The 14,925-nt window shown below is 47.3% G+C and overlaps 5 protein-coding genes across 5 annotated transcripts; 3 read left to right on the plus strand and 2 right to left on the minus strand.

Moving 5' to 3' along the window:
• Positions 1-940: 940 nt before the first annotated feature.
• Positions 941-2,478, plus strand: aspB (septin AspB; the record flags this gene model as incomplete). Its single annotated transcript, XM_057259652.1, has 3 exons — positions 941-1,229; positions 1,295-1,761; positions 1,843-2,478. 3 exons carry the CDS (start codon positions 941-943, stop codon positions 2,476-2,478), a joined length of 1,392 nt encoding a protein of 463 aa, XP_057127484.1.
• A 4,031-nt stretch (positions 2,479-6,509) lies between these two features.
• N7481_000434 (Zn(II)2Cys6 transcription factor) lies at positions 6,510-9,082 on the plus strand (the record flags this gene model as incomplete). Its single annotated transcript, XM_057259653.1, has 6 exons — positions 6,510-6,632; positions 6,670-6,940; positions 6,996-7,078; positions 7,150-7,772; positions 7,822-7,992; positions 8,041-9,082. Coding segments are annotated over 6 exons (2,313 nt in total), but the record flags the coding sequence as incomplete, so codon positions are not given.
• A 91-nt stretch (positions 9,083-9,173) lies between these two features.
• On the minus strand, positions 9,174-9,896 carry N7481_000435 (putative 2-haloalkanoic acid dehalogenase; the record flags this gene model as incomplete). The annotated part of the gene is made up of 1 exon (XM_057259654.1): positions 9,174-9,896. The coding sequence occupies one exon, from the start codon at positions 9,894-9,896 to the stop codon at positions 9,174-9,176; it is 723 nt and encodes a 240-aa protein (XP_057127486.1).
• Positions 9,897-10,767: 871 nt separating this feature from the next.
• N7481_000436 (aromatic amino acid and leucine permease) lies at positions 10,768-12,417 on the minus strand (the record flags this gene model as incomplete). Its single annotated transcript, XM_057259655.1, has 1 exon — positions 10,768-12,417. One exon carries the CDS (start codon positions 12,415-12,417, stop codon positions 10,768-10,770), a length of 1,650 nt encoding a protein of 549 aa, XP_057127487.1.
• Positions 12,418-13,050: 633 nt separating this feature from the next.
• N7481_000437 (NAD(P)/FAD-dependent oxidoreductase) lies at positions 13,051-14,547 on the plus strand (the record flags this gene model as incomplete). The annotated part of the gene is made up of 2 exons (XM_057259656.1): positions 13,051-13,641; positions 13,696-14,547. The coding sequence occupies 2 exons, from the start codon at positions 13,051-13,053 to the stop codon at positions 14,545-14,547; spliced, it is 1,443 nt and encodes a 480-aa protein (XP_057127488.1).
• Positions 14,548-14,925: the final 378 nt, after the last annotated feature.

Consider the following 14,925-nt stretch of genomic DNA (forward strand, 5'->3'; position numbering starts at 1 on the left):
ACACAAGTAGTTCTCGTAAGTACTCGTATTCTTTTATACAATTGGTTCTCCACACTTGGTGGAGCTCACGTGACCAGCCCCTGATCCAAGATTACCCCGGGAGCTTCAGCAGCAGCAGCAGCACCGTATTCAATGGGTCAACAAGTGAAAGCAGGGTAAATTGGAGTTTGTGTTTAATATACTCGAACTTATATTTGTACCTAGATACTGCCTGTTTGATGTATTTACTGTGCTACAGCGACTGTTCTACGGAATGCCAATTGCAGCACCATTGCAGCGACGAGAAAACAATAAATAAAGCAATAAATAGATGAAGAGAATATGAATAATACTGAGCCAATTCGATAAATCATACTGGAACCCTAATCCAAGATGATCGGTAGTCAATTCGACAGATCACTTGTGGTAAAATCGTACATAGTACTAGTACTGTCAATATGTACCATACCTCTTCTGTAGGTCACAAGTAACTAATCCACCCGGCCCCCCCTTTCTTTCCCAGACTGGAACTCCGTTCAACCTCCCCCCCTTCTCCTTCTCTCCCCCCCCATCCGCCCTCTTTCTCTCGTTTTTGTCTTTTTGGCTTCCTCCCTTGAGGTGCTTTTGGTCGTTCGCTTCTCTTCTTCTGCAACGTCCACTCCCGAACACCCCTTTTCTCCGACGTCTTCAGGTACGAAACTCCTCCCTGACATTTCTCGATCTTCATCCCACTCGATTTTTTTTTCTTTACTCGAGAATATACGACAAAAGAATCATTCCCCCCCACCCCGGATTGCAGGACCGAACTGACATGATCATTGATTCGCAGGGGATCGTTTAGTCTCACTTCCTCTCCTTCCCTTCCCAACACGACTTTCGCCATGTGTAAGCTGTCCTTCCGGAGTCGCGATATCCCCAGGTTTCAGGGACACTCGACTACTTTCATCAGAACTCGCCGCTGATGTCTTCTCTAGCTTCATCTCCCGCCATTGAATCCCCCGTCGCGTCTCGGGACTCTCCTACCCCCAGCAGTGGAAAGGAGTCCCCGTTCGTCGAGCGCAGCAACCCCATCTCCGGCAACGCCCAGACCGTTAGCTCTCGGGACCCCAAGGCTGTCGCCCAAGCCGCCACCGACATGAAGAACGTTGTTCGTCGTAAGTTGACCGGCTACGTTGGTTTCGCCAACCTGCCTAACCAGTGGCACCGCAAGAGTGTTCGCAAGGGATTCAACTTCAATGTTATGGTTGTCGGTACGTACTGAATCACCCCACAAATGGCCATCGGCACGGAAACTCACACCACCCCCTTTTTTCAGGTGAATCCGGCCTCGGAAAGTCAACCCTTGTCAACACCCTGTTCAACACCTCTCTGTACCCTCCTAAGGAGCGCACTGGCCCCAACGCCGACATCATCCCCAAGACCGTCTCCATCCAGTCCACCAGCGCCGACATCGAGGAGAACGGCGTCCGTCTCCGCCTGAGCGTTATTGACACCCCCGGATTCGGTGACTTCGTCAACAACGATGACTCCTGGCGCCCAATTGTCGAGAACATCGAGCAGCGCTTCGATACCTACCTCGAGGCCGAGAACAAGGTCAACCGCAGCAACATTGTCGACAACCGCATCCACGCCTGCGTTTACTTCATTCAGCCTACCGGTCACTCCCTGAAGCCTCTGGACATCGAGGTCATGCGCCGCATGCACACCAAGGTCAACCTGATCCCCGTTATCGCCAAGGCCGATACCCTGACCGACGAGGAGGTCGCTGCTTTCAAGGAGCGCGTATGTTTTTCACCCCTCCCCTAAATACCCCTCTCTCTACGTGTATAGCGGGGTTGAATCTAATGTTTCACTTTTTTTTAGATTCTTGCCGATATCCAGCACCACTCCATCCAGATCTTCGAGGGCCCTCGCTACGAGCTCGACGATGAGGAGACCATTGCCGAGAACCAGGAGATCATGTCCAAGGTTCCTTTCGCCGTTGTCGGTGCCAACTCCGAGGTCGCCGCTGCCGATGGCCGTAAGGTCCGTGGCCGTAGCTACCCCTGGGGTATCATCGAGGTCGACAACGAGGAGCACTGCGACTTCGTCAAGCTGCGCCAGATGCTGATCCGCACCCACATGGAGGAGCTCAAGGAGCACACCAACAACTTCCTGTACGAGAACTACCGCTCCGACAAGCTCACCCAGATGGGTGTTGCCCAGGACCCCAGCGTGTTCAAGGAGGTCAACCCCGCTGTGAAGCAGGAGGAGGAGCGTGCCCTCCACGAGCAGAAGCTGTCCAAGATGGAGGCAGAAATGAAGATGGTCTTCCAGCAGAAGGTTTCCGAAAAGGAAAGCAAGCTCAAACAGAGCGAAGACGAATTGTATGCTCGACACCGCGAGATGAAGGAGCAGCTAGACCGGCAGCGCACAGAGCTAGATGAAAAGAAAACTCGCCTCGAGAGCGGCCGGCCCATCGAAGAAAAGGGCAAGCGCAAGGGTTTCTCCCTTCGTTAAGACGACCCGCCTCCAACAATTCCAATGCTCTGCTCCTCTCCCCTGAGCCGTTGACGGCTGCCGAACTTGACCTTGAACTGATTTGAACCGATCTCATCCCAACTCGCACTCTCTCCTTCACCAACCACTTTTTTCCTTTTCCTTGTCATCACACCAACACACTCCCTTATCGCCTAACGCAGTTTGCTTTGCCTCCCTTTTCTTTTTCTTATTTTCGTTTTATTTTCCGCTGGATGGGCCCACGCATTGCCGAAAAAAAGAGAATGGTTTTGATAATATGATTTCCTCGCAGAAGGAAACCGGGGATTTTCTCCTACTCCTCTTAACTTTATTAAACCCTTTTCTTCTTTTTTTTTTTAACAACCACACCACACCACCACTACCTACCTCACTATTACCCTTCTTGTGATGTACTTTTGCTACGCCATATCTTGTTCTTGCTCCGCTTTTCTGTGTGCCCTATTTCCCGCCCGCTCTCTCTCTCTCTCTCTCTTCCTTCTTTTTCGTTAATTTTTTTTAAACTCCTTTTATTTTCCTTGAGGGGTTCATTCGGTTAGCTCCGTTTGTTTGCTCCATGTGTTAGTCCAATTGCAGCGCTTCGGCATTTCTTTAGTCTTATCAAGTTTCAAGTTCTGTCTTGAGTTGAGGGGAGTTGAGTTGAGTTCTGTGTATAGTGTAGCGTTGTCGGGATGAGTGATTGTTATGGCTGAGTGGAGATGATTGACTGTGGCTGGCTGGGAACGGGACTCGACTCGTGGAGCCTGGGTGTCTTGCTTGTTTGCTTCAAGTTACTTGCTTGATATCTTTACTGTCGCAGTGCAGACCTAATAATGATGCGAGGCGCTGATTTTACTCATGGATTTCCATCTAAACTTAACTATACCCTAATAGTAGTTCTGTGCGTCTAGTTCTACCTGGTACTGGTATTCATTGCATTCATGTATCTGTGTTTTCAACAAATGCATGCGCCAGATGGTTGAGGACGCGGAGGTATTAGTGTAATATAAGCAAACCACAGATCTAGATGCCATGAAACTTGTACCCCTCAGTTTGCTTAAGAATGGATATAATTAGAATCAAGCTTTGACCCACAATGTAACTTGAACTACTCCGTACGTACGCGTGGAGGTACAAAGTTCTTGAGACTGTTACACTACACTCCCGCCACTCCCGTCAAGAGGCGATTTGCTTCGAGTTCAAATTTATTTAAAGTTCTTATATTGGAATGTGTCGTTGATCTGCGAGTTACCTTATCCTTGTACTTTGTGCCCTGTGCTCCGTACTACCGGGATCTTGAGGAGCCGAGCCTTGAGTGACCCTCCGGCTGACCCAGTATGCCAAGAAACGCTAGGCTGGAGGAATATCTTTTTACTTCTGCGCGGAGTAGGAAGTTCACAGAATCTGCCTTGCGAAAATGAAATGGTGCTGCCTAATGAATCATGCAGGGCGAAGTTATAGGTAGGGAGCGGGTTGATTTGGGAGGACCTGTCAGTCTACCAATAAGACCGGCTTTGGGTTGTGTTCTCCCATATCAAGGTTTCAGATTTACCACTCACTGACGAAATCCGTCGAGAACTGAGCCGTAATTTTCGAAGCGCAGTGGATGCATATGTAAATTTTAGTCCTTTTTAGGATTCATACATGATGACTGCATCTACATATGGACTGCACGTGGATGTGTGCTGGATACCATTTACCAATAATAGTGGATTTGGGTTGTGTTCTCCCATATTCAGCTTTCAAATTAGTGGGTGAATCGGTAAAGCTTCCGAGCCGAGCCGTATTTATTGAGGCGCAGTAGATGCACAAGTTCAGTCTATTCCTTTTTAGGATTCATACATGATAACAGTACTACGGACTGCATGTATTTGATGCTGTTTACCAATAGAAGGTGACTTAGATTAACTACTCCCATATACAGTTTCTAAAATGAGGCCGATCAATAATCTACGGGTACATAGAGCTGAGCCGTAATTTAGGGGGCGCAGTAGATGCACATGTATTTAATCCGTTTTAGGATCCATACCCATGATGACCGCATCTATATACTGTATCATGATGTGGATGTGTTGGATACCACTTACCAATAGGAAGGGATCTAGATTGTCTTCTCCCATGGTCGGTTTCCAAAATCAGTACTTGATCTAGTACGCCCTTGAGCTGAGCCGTAATTTGTGGGGCGCAAATAGACTCGGGTGTATATGTTTCTCTTTTTGAGGTTCAGATATGAGACCGCATCCCAGGTCTACGGACTTGCAGGTGTACGTATGTTTGATCCTTTCAACCAATAGGAGGTGTTTCTGATCGACTACTCCTATATTCAGCCTTCAAATAGTATGCACAGTTGTATTCAACCACTTCCGTAGCTGAGCCGTATTTGTTGGGGTGCAGTAGTTGCAAAAGTACACTCTATTCCTTTTTAGGAGTTTCACATGATGACTGCATTGCAGAATGCATATAGTTGGTGATATCTACCAATAGAAGCTGGTTCTGACTGACTAAAACTTTTATACTTAGTTTTTAATCAAGCAACCGTCAATACCCTATAGATAGAGCTATGCCATAATTCTTGGGGCGCAGTGGTTGCACGTATACAATCTATTCCTTTTTAGGATTTATACATAATGACTGTATCTATATGTTTGATGCTATCTGCCAATAGGAGCCGATTCTGACCGACCACTCCCATATTTAGAAAAAGGTTCAGTCCTCCTGCTACCGATTCCATTTCCATCTCAGTATGCGACTATTTTTAGGACTTAAAATAACCAATCTGAATCGTGATTTTAAAGCGCAACGACTACACAGGTAGGTAGTATACAGGACTTATTTCATATTGGATATTAATACATGACGATGAAATTCCTTGGGGTGCATATGTCTGATGGCCATAGCCAATAGGAAGGGGCTGGATCATCCTCTCCCATATCTAGCTTTCCAAATTATGTTTACAAAATTCAAAGTTCATTTAGGCTTGGTCGTGCTGAGCCATAATTGCCGAGGCACATGATGCACAAGTGCATGACCTAGTTCTTTTTAGGAATTATGCGTAATGACACCCAAAATCAGTTTCAATATTTCGATAACGTCTTCTCGGGGTACTGAGCCATGATCTTCGAAGTAAATGGGGCTCAGAAGAAATGCTTGTTGTCTCCTCCCAATAGAGACGTAGGAAAAAGAGTCACCCCTGACTGTAAATCTCCGCTTAGCGTCGTGGAAGATCGGTGGAAGCTTATCCCATTGAATCATAGACACGGACTCGACACTTGAGGGAACTGTAGGCGGCTTCACTCCAGGCTTCATGAATGGGAATAGGATGGCCGCTGCATACGTTTATTACACCAAATCAGGAAGACAGGTGTGACTTCCTCCCGCAGAAAAGGCATAGCCTCATAGGTACTGTTTTAGAAGTGGAGTCTGAAGCCGACCATGCGGGTTGTGTGTTGAGGCTGGAGGCCAACATGGGGCAAATGTTTGCAACCGTTAGAAAGGTTGCGGCTTTGGAGCACCATACTTGATGGAGGATCTCCCATACTAATAGACTGCTGAAACTTGCGACTTTGTCCTAAAACCAGTCTTTCTAGGTTCGTGGGGCAAAATCAACTGGCGAATTGTGGCCCGCAAGGTCATGGAAAAAGCAAATAAACTGAGTACATGCACAGGTCTCCACTATGCAACTCCACAATAGTAAGTGAAGATCATGCTCATATAGTATCACTGTATATTGAAGGAGAGCTTATCACAATGGCTCTTTTGAACTTCGGAACTTAATCAGGGTAGGTTCTAGATTCCGCGCTCTCATTCGCTGGTGTTCTTATCACTGCGAGAGTCACGAGATCAACCGACCCCACACTCTGGCGGCGCTGTGGGGAACCGTACCTCCCCCGTGGATAGTTAATCACTTCCAGCCACTTGACACTCCCTCACAAATGAAGCTGAAGCGATATGGAAAATAGGAAACGCACAGCTCGAGCGTCAGTATCAAGGAGTACTCCAGCATTACGAACGATGTCTAACATGTTCCATACAGATGTGATGACTGTCGGCGCATGAAGGAGAAGTGTGAGGGTGGAACACCATGCAGAAGGTGCCTCCGCTTCCAACGCGTCTGTGAGAGAAGGCAAGCTCCAAAGACAGCTGATTTCAGGGCCTACGTTCCAGCGTGAGTATGCATAAAGCCACTATTGGGAGCACAAAGGCGCTAAAATAGCAAACAGGGAACAACTGGCTAAGGCAGACTTTCGAGAATTGATCGACCGCTCAAAGTATATGGAACGAATATTAAAACATACAATTAAAGGTATCCGACTTGATTCAAAAAGTCTTGCTGAATTAGCGGACTCGCTCGATGCCGATGGCGATAATGCAAGCCTTGTTGGCTCCGACGCCCAAGAAGTGGAAGAGGGATTGGTGATGGACGATGAAGCGTGCACGATGGATCCGAGGGAAGATAATACAACACGTCAGTCTCCGCGATTTGATTCCATTTGGATATGTCTCATGACTGATATTTTTAGATTTTTCCGGCGAATTTTCATATTGGAACTTCTCCATGCGGCTGAAACAACATTTTGAGCAAATGGGAGGATTGGAGAGCCGGGTAGGATCAACCCCTCCCTCTGTCGATATCTGCCAGAACATGGAAACAGATCATCTAATTCAAGAAAATAGAACACAAGCGATCGCAACAGAGGTTGGGATTTCCCACGAGTCCACCAATTACGATCAGGACGTGATCATCTCTCAGCGGCAATATCATGCTGTCCACCTCGCCCAATTGCTGAATTTCTGGCAAGAATCTTTTTCAAATATGTGGAGACCCACTACTTTTTAGTTGAGGAGTCCTGGCTCCTCGAGAGGATGAGTCTTCTGTACGAGGACCGCGGCAGCTTTACCACGAAGAAAGGAGGCGAGGTGATCATCAGCATCTTACTTACTGTATTCGCGATTGGGTCCCAGTATGCACACCTCGAGTCGTCAACGAGTAAATCGACCGCAACCGAAGGCCAGACATTTGCCGAAGAGGATATTGGTGCCATTTTCTACGAGCAAGCGATCCGGCTACTTCCAGAGATTATTGAACAATCTTCTCTTGGAAGTGTTCAAGCCTGTCTTCTATTTGGTTACTATGCACTTCCTGTCGATACCTCGGGGCTGGGGTATATCTACGTCAATCTTGCAATTCGGCTTGCAATGCAGAATGGGATGCATCGAAGATGCAAGAACAATGCCTTTACTACGACCATGGTTGAGACCCGTAATCGTGTATGGTGGACGGCATATCTTCTCGAAAGGTGAGTTCAGCGTTGACCATATATAGTAAAATTTGCTAATAAAGGCTAGGAAAATTTCAATCTTCCACGGAAGACCTCTTTCAGTACTCAGAACTGAAATCGACGCGACACCGCCTGTATATCGGCCTGGATCAGAATTGGTTGACACTCGTACCAGTGTCGCACGTGCCGGGGCCTCGATTCAATTGATTCAATTCCTGGAGGACTTGTTTGGTGATGTGTACGTCTTGATAGCTTCGGCATCTGACCAGTACTAACACCCGCGCAGACGCAAACTTCGCACTTGCCGCAAACACCAAATCCCCGAAATAATATCGAGTCTCTTGACTTCAAAATCGGCGCTGGAGAAGTGGTGGAGCTCTCTCCCCCGAGAGCTTGTGTCCAGCAGTTTGCAGCCGGTAGTGCAAATTCGTTCCGTCATGCATCTTCAGCTGGAATATTGCTTAGTTCGCATGTTTATTGGGCGGCCGTTCCTGCTGAAGAAAAACATGTCAGACTCGATGAATAATTCACCAGCAAACCCAGAGTCCAGTGTCGCCGAAAAAACCCTGTCCTCAGGTGGTCCTGGTTCCAAGAACTCCTTGGGTCCTAATGAGTTGGTCGATGACTGTATTAAGGCAGCGATGGAGGCATTGGATCTTCTACAAGAACTTCAAGATTGTGGGCTAGGCTTGGCACGAGCGTCATATATCGAATATAGCTCGTGTCGAGCATCACTTCTTGTTTTGATTGCCTACTCAATCCAGAGTTTCTCAGAACAGTATCGAACACCGCTCTACAAAGGGCTGGATATGATTCGAGAGATGTCTGCGGCTGGCGAGTCGGCTCAGTCTGAAGTGTTTTTGATTGAAACGCTTGAGCGTGCACTTGCGCGTCTCCATAGCGGGGTCCAGCTGTCCCAGCACGGCGAAATCATCTCACCCGAGCGACCAATCTCAGATTACGAGGCTTTCAAGCATTGGGGAACGAGAGTGAGGAAAGATGCCGCTTTTGAAGCACCAAATCTTGCGACAGGTCCTGCCACAAGCCATACAGAGGAGGCTATACTACAAGCCGGCCAATCTCGAGACATTTATGCGTATGATCAAAAAGTGGACATGGATTTCAGTCAAGCATTTATTTCGCCCTCCGAGCAAGATACGGATCCGTTAGGCGCTCTTGATCCCATTTTTGAATCACCAGATTTTGGCGCTGCCAGTACATCATTTCCAGCGGCTTGGCCTACCTGGACGGAATCACAAGTGCTTGAACAATTTCTAACGAACCCACAATACGGATCAACTCAGGGTATGGATATGAGCAGAGAATAAATGCTCTCTTGGAGCCTGTTTCTTCGATAATAATGTACAACCACACTTTACATTTTCATTTATAGTCAGATTGAATTTGTACAAAGCCCCTTTAAGATGAAGCTGCTATGACCTTATCCGCCATCACAGGCAAACTATCCTCAAGAACCTCCATATCTACATCAAATATCTCCGCACAAGACTCCTTCTCATAAACAGTACAATAAGCACCCCGAAACCCGACCTTCACAGCAGCCGAGACATCCCACATATGCGCCGCCGCAAACCACTTCACATCATCATCCTTAAACCGGGCCAAAGCAGGCTTATAAGCCTTCAGCGCCGGCTTAGCAATGCCAGCCGTATCACAACTAAGGAAATTCACCAGAGGCATATCGACACCCCCGCGCTCAAAATAGCCCCGCACACGCGTCACATCTCCAGTAGTAAGACACCAGACCGTGAAACCCGCATCACGAAGCTTAGCAAAACACTCCTTTGTTCCGGGGCGTAGCTCGAGATCGGAGTAACTCTGCGCGCACTGGTTTCTCTCGGCTTCAGTTGCGAAAGAGCGAGGATCCTCAACGCCCATCATGTATAGTGTGCGGAAGAAGACTGCCAGCATGACTTCCTTGTATGGCTTATAGCGCTCGGAAATGGAGAGAAAGGTGAATTCCAGCTCCGCCGCTGTCATCCATGTAAAGCCGAAGGAGCGGGCTGTGATATTTCGGGCTAACAGGCGTGGTCCGATGACTTTGTCGATGCCATTGTAGAAGGCGTCGAATGAGACGCATGTGCCGACTACGTCGAAGACAATGTGTTTTTGGCCAGGCATTGCGAGCGAGCCTAGTAAATGAAAGGGAAGGGAAGGAATTGACTTGGGCGTTGCTGATGGTGATACTGATGCTGATGATGCGGGGTTCTGCAAAGGGCGGTAGGTAGGCAAGGCAATTGAATTGGATTTCGCGAGATTTTGGAAATTTCGTAATGTAGTGAATTGAGCTTTCTTGATTCGATTGTAAGGTTCTGGGTTCATGCAGAGAGATAAGCTTCGTAAGTTAATATAGGAAAATCACTGTGAATGGCTTCCCCGCACCGAAAGTGTTAAAAGTGTTATCGCGAGATCCGGTGGAGGCAATTCTCGATTTGGTAACTCCGGTCCGGTTTATCTCACGGGACGAAAATTATCATCAAGCTCTAACCTTATCCTTAATTATGGGTCAGGTGTTTTGGTATAGGGAATTGGGGGTCAATGTAGATTTCTTCATTTCATCGGGCTTCGGGTTTTTGGATCATTTTTCGTTGTAGGGGGGGGAGGGGGACTGCAAGACAGTCTCTCCGATTTCGTAAGTGGGTCAAGTAACCACTATTTTCGTTTAAAGAAATATAGGCCAATTCACATCACCACCAATATTGGTGGATCAAGCTGGGGTACCTGGTGTACTGGAAAGGCTAACAGTTGCAATCATTACTTTAATGTCTTGGAAGATGAGTCTTGCTGTTGATTTCTTGTACTGTACTATGCAGCTGGACCGGTTGAACATCTCTTGATTAATGTTAAGAAAAACACTGCCTGATGATCTTAGACTGACCATGGTGACCAGGCTCAGATTTGATCAAAACAGGTGAGATGGAATTTACTGAGATAAGTGTATGCGATGGAATCAAAAGAGTACAAGTAGTATTTGCTATATAATTGACCAAATTTAGGACCACAAGATATTCAGTCGCCGAAGTCCACGTTTTGGAGCTGGCTCGGGCTCAGGGTTCTGTCGATAATGTTCAATAAAAGGCCGGATAGGGATCTCGTCCAGGGGAATTATCTTCGTCCTCTTCCAGAGCTTGTACCCAAAGTAAACAATGATAATGAAAGGAAGGTTAAAGTAGGAGCTGATAAAGGTCTCCGTTGACCAATGACCCTTGATAAAGGTAGAAAACCCTCCGGTCAAGAAGAGAAGGATGAAAATGACCAACGAAAACCATGCGCCATATGGTTGAAATGGAGCTGCCCATGGTAACTCTCGCTTGCGATCGATCCCCTGCTTCTTGCATCCATATAAGAATCGAAGATAGACAATCAGCAGAGTTATCCAATTGACGAGTGTCGATATAGACACCAAGTCCTGGAGCCACGTAAAGGCGACCGATGCACCACTAGAGAGACACATGTATCCGAGGGCCATGAAGACACCATAAAGAGCGACGGCGACATAGGGAATCGAGAAGCGATTGAGGCGCTTGAAGATAGCAGGTGCATGGCCTTGCATAGCCAGTCCATATAGGATTCGAGATCCTCCGAGCATATTCGAGTTACCCGAAGACCAAGCCGACGTCAGAACAATCGCATTGATGATCGATGGTACCACCTTGATACCGGCGGACTTCGCTGCAATGACAAAGGGTGACTGGGCTGCTGTTCCCGATTCCGAAAGAAGATCTGGATCGGCAGATGACACAACCAAAGTCATCATGAATATCGTGATTATATAAAATACCAAGATTCGAACAAATATACGTCGTGTAGCTATTGGGATAGCCTGTCGGGGGTATCTAGTCTCTGCGGCAGCAACGGTAATATTTTCGATGCCTGAATAAGCATAAAGGGCATTGCTGAATGTGGCCCAAAACCCAAGAAAACGACCAAGTGAGCCTTTGATCTCGAGGTATTGAACAAAGGGACCATATGGAGCCTTCCAAAATTCAAAACCTGTAGTCTTGTGATTTGGTGCACCACCACAGGTGATGACTAGAGCCATGATGTTGATACCGATAATCAACATTATTTTGAGCATTGAAAAGCCGAATTCCAGTTCACCGTATACGCGTACGAAGAGCAGTGCTGTGAAGATCATGATAACACCAAAGATAGTGATCCATATAGCACTGTTCACGGTGACCCAAAATTCGACGATAACAGCACAGGCGACCAGTTCAGCGGGGATGGACACAATATACGAGTATATTTGATTCCATCCATTGGCAAATGCGAGTGCCTCATCGAAGAAGACATCACAGTATCGGATAATACCTCCTTGAAGAGGTGCCAATGAACCCATCTCTCCAACACCAAACACCACACTTGCCACAGCGAGGCCGATGATTGAGTACGACAAAAAGGCTCCTAACGGACCCGAGTGGGCGATAGCACGACCGGAGCTCAGAAAGAGACCTGTGCCAACAGTGCCAGCGAGGGCGATCATCTGGATATGCCGCTGGTGGAGTCCTTGTCGGAAGTTGTTGATCTCCTCCAATTGACCAGCAGCATTCTCCTCGTCCATTTCTTTTGTCATCCCGGCGTTGTAGTTAGGGAATTTCTCTTTGGAAGAAATATTGTGAATGTCGTGGTCTTCCGACATGGCGGAAATGGTCATGATTAAGGACTAAGCATGAAAGTGAATTTCTTGAATAATTGGATGTTGAATTATCGGAGTCCCAAGTCGTTCTGGGAAATATGTACTGCTTTTCATCTTCATGCGTCTTTCTGCGAGCAATCTAGTGGCGCCAATAACGATGCTTGGAGACAGGTCGTCTTGGATCCATTGGTAATCGCTCGATTATCGTTGGTTCAAGTAACCGGATTCCCACCGGCTAGATAACACCTCGACTATCTTGCAGACAAAAGGAGATTCAGTGCTGGTGTCAAATTCCCAAGTTGTGGATTCATGCGGGGAAGTGCATTCAGTCGTCGTTTTTAGGGTTTAGAGTTGAGACCCAAAAGGGTAAGTCCGGTCCGGTCAACCAAACTCGTTAATCCCATGACCAAGGCAACATCCAATTTCCACTTCCACTAAGGTGGTTTCCACTCCGTGGATTACAGATAAGCAACTCCGGTCTCCGCTCCGGACCCGGTGCCACTCTCCCCAGTAGGGACTATCGTGATAAAGCCACTTCAACTCTATCAAAATCGGTGGGAACTTAATTAAGCTCTGATCCGTGTGTTCCGTTGAATTGTTTTTTCACCTACATTCGTTATCATTCATCCCTCCATCATGCCTTCGCGGACTCAAGAATTGCCTACTCGGACAAGTGACCCCTTGCAAACCGCAGGAACTCCTCAATGTGTCCCAGTCAGTAATCCCGGCGAGACCTTCTGGCAAACAACCAAGCATAAGCTACATGACCATCGTTCAACAGAGCAACTGCCTGAGTACAAGGATATTGTGATCATAGGTGCTGGGTACGCTGGTGTCAGTACCGCCTACCACCTCGTCAAAGACCATGGCGGATCGAACAAGTCAGTCGCTATTCTAGAAGCTCGGGGTGCTTGCTCGGGTGCAACTGGCCGGAACGGCGGTCATGCCAGACCCGATTTCTATGGTCACATTCCAACCTATATCGACCGTGCAGGAGATCGAGCAGGAGCTGAGATCGCCGAGTTCGAAATCAAGAATCTAGGCGCTTTGAAAAAAGTCATTGATCAAGAGAAGATCGATTGTGATTTTACTCTGGCCCGATCGATTGATGTTTGGTGTAACACAGAGGCTGCCGAGAGGGCTAAATCTACATATGACCAAATGGTTGCCAGGGACTTTGAGTATATGAACGATGTTGTTTTCTATGCGAATGATAATGCAGAAGGAGTGAGTGACCTAGCTCTTTTCTTCCACAAAACACAGAAGCTGACATCTTCTTAGATATGTGGTGTAAAAGGCGCCAAAGCGTGTGCCAGCTTCACCGCGGGAACAATGTGGCCATACAAATTCATCATGCATTTAGTCGAGCTGATTGTCGATGCTGGTGTCAACCTTCAAACAAATACGCCCGTTACATCAGTGACTGCCGATACAGGAGCTGGATATATTATCGACACGCCTCGAGGCAAGATGCGTGCTGGGAAGGTTGTTTACGCAAACAATGCCTATGTCTCTCATCTCCTCCCACAGTACAGAAAGAATATCGTCCCATGCAAAGGCATATGCTGCCACATCAAAGTTCCCGATGGAGTGACGCCACCTCTCCTGAACAACTCCTATATCAATCGATCGGAAGATAACGTCCTTTCATACCTGATTCCACGGGCTGACGGCAGTGCTGTCGTTGGAGGCGCTGCTGCCGTATTCCGAAAACACGAAGACCAGTGGTACGACAATGTAGACGATAGCGTCCTCATAGATTCTGCAAAGGACTTTTACAACAACTATATGCAGGAGACCTACCGTGGATGGGAGAATACTGGAGCTAAGATCGACAAAATTTGGACCGGTGTGATGGGCTACTCCTATGACTCCAACCCTCATATTGGCACTGTCCCTGGTAGTGACAAAGACCAGTATATCCTTGCAGGTTTCAATGGTCATGGCATGCCGGTTATTTGGCTATCCTCGAAGGAACTGGCCAAGATGATCATCCAAGATATTCCTTTCGAGCAAACTAGCATGCCTCGACTGTTCCAGACTTCCCAGTTTCGAATCGACCGAGCTTTGAATGGAAAGACTGAGGATGGTGATATTTTGGGGAGTGGTAAATTCCCGGCCACAAAGCCTTAAGGCCTGTACATATGATTCGCACAATTGATTATCAAATAAACAAATTACTCCAAGCGCCTCGGAGAAGTATTTTGTAGTCCACAGGTGATTGGGGACTCGTATGCGCAACACCTGGGCTAAAGACGTTTCATCAGGGGTTGAGTGTAAAATGGGCCACCAGCCAATGAGCAGAGTCTGACACAGTTGATACGGTCAATTGGGTCTCAGTTTGACGTTGGGTGAACCATTATCGACTGAGCCAATCATTTCCAAGCCTAACCCTCTGGGCGCCCGGGGAGTCTGAGCCATAATTTTCTTGATCATGTCACGGTCTTACCCAGCCTCGTTGAAGCTACGTGATAATAATTCACGTTATCGAAATCAAATCAAAAGGTAGTG

The sequence above is a fragment of the Penicillium waksmanii genome, assembly GCF_028829765.1.
Source record: "Penicillium waksmanii strain IBT 27052 chromosome Unknown utg000001l:1.0-4852451.0:1.0-4856178.0, whole genome shotgun sequence".
NCBI classification, from domain to species: Eukaryota; Fungi; Ascomycota; class Eurotiomycetes; order Eurotiales; family Aspergillaceae; genus Penicillium; species Penicillium waksmanii.